Source organism: Hylaeus volcanicus, chromosome 1 (assembly GCF_026283585.1).
Source record: "Hylaeus volcanicus isolate JK05 chromosome 1, UHH_iyHylVolc1.0_haploid, whole genome shotgun sequence".
NCBI classification, from domain to species: domain Eukaryota; kingdom Metazoa; phylum Arthropoda; class Insecta; order Hymenoptera; family Colletidae; genus Hylaeus; species Hylaeus volcanicus.
The window spans coordinates 6,705,121-6,713,434 of record NC_071976.1 but is presented as its reverse complement, the minus strand read 5'-3'; the positions used below and the strand labels follow the sequence as shown (position 1 = coordinate 6,713,434).

Below are 8,314 nucleotides of genomic sequence, written 5' to 3'. Positions count from 1 at the left end.
ATATAATATGTATAATATATGTAATTACATATAATATGTATAATATATGTAATTACATATAATATGTATAATATATGTAATATACATATAATATGTATAATATATGTAATATAATGTATAATTAAATTTTACCTATTTCTTAATCCGTTAATCGGTAACGTAACCTTTCGCAATTGATTCAGTATTTGTTTCGCTAAAACCTCTCGTAGAGTTGTATAGCGAAGGAAATTGTAATCCACGCCCTCTCAAGAAGGTCGATTTAGTCATCCATTAACGATTAGTTTAATCGTCAGTCCCCACGAGCGATTAACGATTACTCCAATTGTAATCGTCGATCAGCTCGATGAAATTTTCTCCAACATCGGATCGAATTCTGTTAACTCGTTCTTCAGTCGGGGGTTGCTGAACCGAATGGGTTAATTAGAGGGTCTCAAGTTAGAGGGTCACTGTCTGCTATAGTCGTGTTGTCGCCTAACAATGTAGACGCCTTCAGCCCCCAACCCCTCTGTAAGTGACGCAAGAACGACGAAGGAATCGTGTTTTCATCCTAGATCTATTAGTAAGTCGACGAGAACATGCGTCTAACAGCCATTTAAATAATGCATTTGTTCGAGTGAAAGAGGCTCACGCAGACCTATTGTATCACCCCTCGAGTCGATCTGTTTCTCTTACGCGCGATAGCAAACTTGTTTTGCGAATAAAGACAGAGAAACGAAGCCTTCGATTGACATCGATTTTTTGGATTTTTATCCAATAAAATCTTAGAAATTTATTGACGACGTTTATCAAACGATGTTTCATCTTTTTTTCATAAGGAAATATATCATTCTGCACCTCGAGTTTTAATTTTTTCAGAGAATAGCGAGTAAGCTAAAACCAACTAAAATAATTTATTTTTTAGTCTTCGTTCGAAACATTTAGTTCCATTTGTGCCGCTCGAATAATTTCAATCTCTTTTTTTCCCCTAAACGCATAAATCTCATTAAACGCGTGTCACGTGTTCGCGAGTGTCATTGCTAATGGTGAAGTACGCATCAGTGACGTGCCTTTGCGAGGGAGGGGTACACAACGTTATATGAAAATGCACTTGGTTATTAAATTTCTTCGTAGCTGGGAAAATTCAATTCCTGGAAACGTGAGCTCAGAGGAATCTCGTAAAAAGCTGGATTTTAAAAGTGCCCTGATCCGCGATCATTTTTCTTTTTTTTTTTAACCTTTTCGAAACGTTAATTCACAATAACCGAGGCGGAAAACGAAGTACCAGAAATATTTAACTTTAACTTGTTGTTTCGAGTAAAATATCAATTCAGCATGATTCCAAATCGTTTATTAGAAGATTATTATTTCAATATGTAATATCTGTTGAAATTGAAAACGTATGTCGGTTAGTTATCCGTGTAATTAATTTTTACGTTAACTTATACTTCGATTATCATCTGTGATTACTTAGATATCATTGTTAGCAAAGTGGCTAGTCATACGAGCGATACGTACTGTGCCTACTTCAGAATGACATATGAAGCTTCCTCAAGGGGATATTTTTGACATTATTCAGTTAGCGTTCTTTAACGTGAGATTTAATCAATTTAAGGCGTCTGGCCACCCTGAGCGCTCGCCAGATGGGTACTATTCTTAAAAAATTCATAAATGCGAAAGTATAGAAACAAATATTTTTATGTTTTAACACATACTAAGAACGGTTTAATGAACACGTGAAACATTTTTTGAGATAACAAAAAAAAAATGGCGGCGGTTCGAACATTTTGGTGAAGGCCTTCGGCACGAAACGCGCGTGGGCTGTACCATCATTATATTCTTTAGGTTGCATGTGAAAAAGAAAAAAAAATATTAGATTGTTTCTGAAGTTTGTCGCAAGAGAGTAGCAATTGGATTTTTTTTTTACCATTAAGAAAATTATGGTGAGCCGAAGAAATTTTTTTCTTATTTTTCACCGAAATTTCACGAGAAAAATCGTCAATAAAAAGAAAACTCATCAAGTAATCGCAAAAATCGATTGCTACTCTTCAGATAACAAGATTTACGTTACGAAATTTACGTTACGAAATTTACGTTGTACCATTTCGAAAAATGTAGTTTCGAGATAATCCCAAAAGAAAGTAAACGTGCAGTCCGATTGCTCTGAAATTTGTACACACTACTTTTAGATACATTATCTGAAGAATAGCAATGGATTTTTACGATTACTTGATTAATTTTTTGTCAAGAATAGTACCCATCTGGCGAGCGCTCAGGGTGGCCAGACGCCTTGACAAAAAGAGACTTGAAAATTGTTTTCTAATCCAACTTTCTGAAGATACACCACGTTTTCGATCTTTTAGAAACAAAACTGAATAATGTTGAAGGTGTTACAATTACTTTTGAGGGTTTGGTAAGCATACATTATTTTCCCAAGGCCCTAATAAATAATTGTTTAAGACGCAGAATGTATCCCTAGACACGCGATACCCATCGATCGTCTCGCGCAAGTTTCGCAGGGTGGACGCTAGAAATTGTGTTATCATCCCTTTGTTCGCCAGTTTAATGGTTCACCATCAATCGGATTTATGTTCCTCCCATGCGACGAACGTCTCGTAAAAGGTGGAATTTTCAAGATCCGTGAAACGTGCATGGATTTTTATTACCGAAATGAAATTTTATTGTTCAATATGAACAAGAATTTTTATGGAGCGCAAAAACCTGAAATCGACGAACGATATCCAAAATATTTGATCAAATCGTTAACGATTCTCTTGGTTATTAAATTTCGTTAATATAGACCAAATTGATGTATTAGGTTGTCCCGAAAGTTTCTTTCGCGAGTTGCACTCAATTATCTTATGTGATCGTGTTTATGTAAATAGACGATCTAATTTCATAGACATTCATGTTGTAACAGTAATGGAGCAAAATGAATCGTGCACAATTTAGTAATGTAACGTAAAACATAAACTATCGTGCATGTATTACTTATTAATAAAGCAAAAGAAACTTTTGGGACAACCTAATATTTTTCATGATCTTTTTTGGAGCCATTTATTTAACGTAAACTTTAAAAATTTGATACATTTATTTATACATGTACGCTCACTTTCGTTAGTATGTAGGCACTTATCACCTTTAATGAATAATTGATATACACCATAAATTATTACTATAGCAGTTTGTGGGGCTACATTTTATTTTACATGTGTATATAGTAACATTTAGTAATGCGAATTCGTATAATATATGAGAGAAATTATAGGATTGTTCATATAGAAAATATTAGATTGAAATTCCAACATCTGATACATAACATTAGACATAAAATATAGTGTATGCATTACTTATTAATAAAGCGACAGAAACTTTTGGGACAACCTAATACAAAAAATTTGAGAATTATTCACAGGATTATGAATACTTACTTATTCTTGCGTATTTTTGTTTTTTTTTTGCGTATATCGAAAATCTTATTCAAAATCGAAAGCCGAGAATACAGTTTTTTCAATATCTCTTCAGGAGTCTTTTTGTAACGCGTCGAATTAATCAAATACTCCTGTTCTTGTCGCGTACGTGTGTCACCGCTGCGGCTATTATTACCGTCTGAACAAATTTTTACCTTTTGGTTACATTCCGTCCCCGATGGAAAAAATCTACGCGGAGTATCGCAGCGACACACCGATACGCGTGACGTATTGAAAATCTATATCGCCAACGTTTCATTTCGAATACGAAATTCAACAAATACGAGCACAATATTGGAGCAAAGCTCCCGACGTGATATAATATTTTATTTACATATTATATTCATATTTAATAAATAGGATTTGTGATTTTGTTGCTAACAGTTACTAAACTATTCATATCGATATTAATTTTATTCGTGAAACAAGCTTTAAGTTATTGTAAAATCAATGGTCTGCGAAATAAATATTTGATCATTTTGTTGTTGTTGTTGTTATATTGGTTAATTTACTTAAAATTTGAACACGAATAACATTAAAAAAGTCGACAAAATCGAAATTCAAGTTTCGAATTGTTACCATTTCTCGAACCATTCCATGTTTAGATTTTATTTTGCTTCGTGCTACACGTATACCAACGGAGGTGCCTTTTCATTTTTTTTGTTTCAGACGAGCAGAACAACCAGGTTCGTGTCAGTCAGTAAGGCAATTTTTTTTTTTAAAGAAAAAGCAAAAAATATCTCGTACAACATCGTTAAAATTATTCGAGAAAGTTTTTGGAGTTGTTCGAGAAAATTTTTGGAGTTGTTCGAGAAAATTTCGCAAACTGGCCGACAAAATGGACTTAAAGATGAAAACACCCTTTTAATTGAATTTAAAGCGAGAAACAGGTCAAATTAAAACGAACTCTGTGGTTTACTGATCGTTCATTAATTGAACTTTATCGACCAATAACTGCACCACGGAAAACGGTCCGCGTTTATTGTCAATACCGGCGGAAACTAGATATTCGATTTTGAACGAGCAATTATAATCGAGTTTACGATGTTGCGGGACGAACGCGAAATCCGTAGATCACCGCCACGCTAACTACGAGCTATGAATGCCAACGATATGACAATGGTCAGCCCTCCATTGGCGACCTTGTTCTGTTCCAGTGGACGGCTCGATCGCTATTCCGTGGTATTCGCGGAAACTCCGGGTAATAAAAGTTGTAATGAGAAACTTAACTCGATAAAGGGCAAAGTTGAAATGCAGAAATTTGTTTCAACTCCCCGAAGGGTCTTCGCGAGAACCTCTACGTCGCGTTTTACCTCGTCCTTACCGTTGAATATGCAGTCGGAGATAAATAAATTCAACTTTTGTCTTGTGCAATTTATAATAAAAGTGTGACGAAGTTGGCGAGGTTCGATGTTAATTTATTCGTTGACAGGCACTTAAAATAAATAGCTCCGATCGTTTTGTAAGTGAAACGATTAGAAAAATGTTAAAATATTTTTAGAGTAGGTCTAATATACAGTTGGAAAATTGTATTTAATATAAAACAATACATTTGGTGTATTATTTAAGATAAGAACGTTCTTTAACCTCTTGAGGGATATCGACGTAAACGTATACGTTCGTTTTTATGTTAAAATTATCATTATTTAATATCGCGATACCTTTTAGAATTAAAAAATCATGCTATATTGAAGCGAGGCATCATATTTGTATATTGAAATCGATTTACAGATAAAAATTGGCGGTTTGTATGCAAAAAAAATGTTATTTAAAATTGATCTCTCAAGAGGTTAAAAAATAACAGCTTAAAAGAAATTCGATTGTTTCTTACGAATGTGCCATTTTAGTTTCTATATAAATTCGTTTTCATTAGAATCCACACGCAGTGCGTCCTACTACTTGCAGTATGTCGTAACATTTGAACGAAGACTCGCATCAGCATTTGCACTTGCACGATAATGAAGTAGCAAAGCATCGCAAGGCTTTATTTCTTTCTCGTCCAGTCGCTAACTGTAATTTAAGGCCCCATTAAAAATCGCTTCCAGTAAAATTATATACCCTACTGGGATTGTACGGGTCTCGCGTGGGCAAAAGGTTAAATGGCCTCTTGAGGGTCCGGCGCGTGGAAGTTGTAATAGCATTTCCTGCTTTCGAAACTTTCATGACGTTTGACAGTAGCACCACGGTACACTCGAAGCTGAATTAATTAGGCGTAAAATTTATTTGCTTCATTAGTTTACCCATTTGCAACCGTTGCGCCGCATTTCGCCCGTTTCTTTGGAATTCGAACTTGAAGATAAGTAGATTTAATTCACGAAAACCTTGAATTCACAATTGGATCGATGAAATTTAATTCACTTGTCGAAACGCTGATTAATTTTTGCTACTTCTTCACTTCGAAGTCCCGACACTAGAAGTAATTTAATTCAATGCTGTGCGACCTATTACTCCCATCATTTTTTTATTCTTCGCCACGAAGATGGTTTCTGTATTTTTGCAGATGGAAGGAAACCAGCTGATCAGTTTTACGAGGAACCTTGTAATTTTTCACGGTACTTTAGAACAATATTTCTCACCATCTTCCCCCTTTTGCATTATGTTTGTCTTCACCAGTGTTCACGATCTTCTCCTCAATTATCTTTGAGCTCTAATTGAAATTTCTCCCCGCAACAACGGAAACTTGAGGAGGCGAGCTCAAAGGTTCGAAGGATTCCCAGCGAGGGAACAAACAATTTACGCGCGCGAACGCTTTGATGAATGAAATTTTCTCCGGGATTACTCGTATCTCTAAAGGCGAGTTTTGATCGCGAATATCACACGTTAGACTTCATCTTCGTTACGCAACGCACTCGTGTAATAGTAGCTACGAAATATGAGGAGAGTTTGGGAACATCGTCGGGATGATTAACTTTTTATCGATTCGTTGCACGGGGAAGGATGACTATCAACTTTTATTCTGTTCTGTTATCCATCAACGCTGCACGCGATGAATATTTAATCCGCAGCGTAAGTGAACGTTCTCTGCATCGTTCTTGCCGAGATTGGGCTGCTTTCCTTGCTTAAAGGGCAATTGGTTCGTGTTTCTAATATGACGAACGAAAAAAAATAACGCAAATTAGTGCATGCTCCGTTAGTATTTTTTGATGTACTAGTAGATGTAAGTTTCGTGATATCGAAGATGGAATTTGTTTGTTTCCAATGGAATTTATTAGAAAGGAAGCAATTTATTTCATTTGATTGACGTTGATGGATGGAATTCATACATGTCTTTCTTTTTCTATTTTCAAAATTCTAGAACTTTGTTAGGTATGCTCACCAACGCTGGCTTTTAAATTCAATTGAGACGTGTTATTTAGTCTGTAATTTTTTTAAATTAATACATTAATTTCCAAGAAAATAAAGAAAATAATAGCTTCCCCTGTTTGAGTATTAGAAGTAGATTGATCAGATTATTATTCATCCAAATTGAAGAAAGTTGGCATACAGATTTCTTCGAATGAAATTAGAGCAGGATCCCTGAAAATAAATAAAAATCGAAGCAGATAAACATGATAGGCACTTGACAAACGTCCATCATGCTCGTTGCGCCATCCAATATGCAGACTTAAACGTTGTTTATCGCGTTGAACGCGCTAAAGTGGTTTGCTACAATATTGGAGCACTTGAACGAAGAGCAATGCGTGCTGCGAGGAGTCGGTTAAAGTTGTGGGCAAGTAAATATCGTCGAATAATAACAAGATTCCAGCGTTGACCCTCAAACAACATTACGAGTTGCGATCGTTTCAGTAGCTAACAGTAGTTCAGTAGTATATTCAGTAGCGAGGGATAATTTACAGGTGACGCGTCGGAATTTACTACCCAGGTCCATAAATGTAAAGAAAATAGATCCTATTGACACATCGAACAGCTCCGTCAGTTTTAAACGAGCCATCTGCTTTCCAAACAGCTCCCTGCAATGTTTCATTTATAAGTCACGAACGGATGAACTCTGCGTGTGTGTATAATTATTAACCAACTGTTGCATTTTTTAAGTAAACATTTTTCTGAAACCTTTTAGTCGAAACGGTTAATGTAATATCGTACGTAATTTTTAAATAAATGGAACAGGGCACTTGTGAATTTATCAAAATTTTGTTTATACATGTATAGAGAAATGTAGAAAATTGGAACAGTCTGTGTCGATTATTTAGCACGCAGAAAAATCATGAAAATTGCCTCGGAACATGTGAAAATAAGTACACCCGCAAACGTGCAAAGATTTAAGAATCAGCCTAATTCCAGATTCTTGATATGGTCGATCGTTGTTTTAGTTTCCAATCGAATAACAGAGATCGTCGAGAGGAGCTGGTTCGAAGGATCCAGAGTGCTTTCGTCCTGAAAGATCAGGTGTGTGCCTCGCCTGCAGATGGCCACTCGTAATCCACCCTATCGAATTCCGTTCTCTTATCGTTCTAGTAGGCGACTCCGTTATCCAACGATCCTCTAGAACGGAGTATCGCTGGAAATCCACCGACGAAGATCGTATCGAGGGCTATAAACCCGAGCTGGGGAATGTGCAACGCGACTCGGAAGATTGAAAATGTTTCCCCGGCGTTCGTGTCGACGAGTTTGCCCGGATGTTCGAATTCAAAGGATATCGTCAACATCCTGCGGATTCCAGGCGATGTCAAGCTGCGTTTAACCCTTTGGACGACATTTTCTTCAGGGCCAACTCGCGAGCACTGGAGAACTTGTTGTAGGTGGGGTAAAATCATCTTGACGAGATATTATTCCATGACAATGTTGTATTTGAATATTTTATGTGCATTTTGAAGGACAAAATCTTTTAATATTAACCTCTCAGACTTTTGCACAGGAGGTTTGGTCTT

General features: G+C 36.2%; 2 protein-coding genes across 2 annotated transcripts in view; one reads left to right on the top strand and one right to left on the bottom strand.

Annotated features, from left to right (window-relative positions):
* LOC128884602 (dual specificity calcium/calmodulin-dependent 3',5'-cyclic nucleotide phosphodiesterase 1-like) overlaps positions 1–6,041 on the bottom strand; it is a 29,088-nt gene extending 23,047 nt beyond the window's left edge. The window contains exon 1 of the mRNA XM_054138088.1: positions 6,023–6,041. Within this exon, the coding sequence (XP_053994063.1) occupies positions 6,023–6,041 (19 nt within the window). The remainder of the gene's footprint in view (positions 1–6,022) is intronic.
* Positions 1–8,314, top strand: part of LOC128879750 (alpha-glucosidase-like) — a 34,280-nt gene that overhangs the window by 10,364 nt on the left and 15,602 nt on the right. The gene's annotated exons all lie outside the window — the stretch shown is intronic.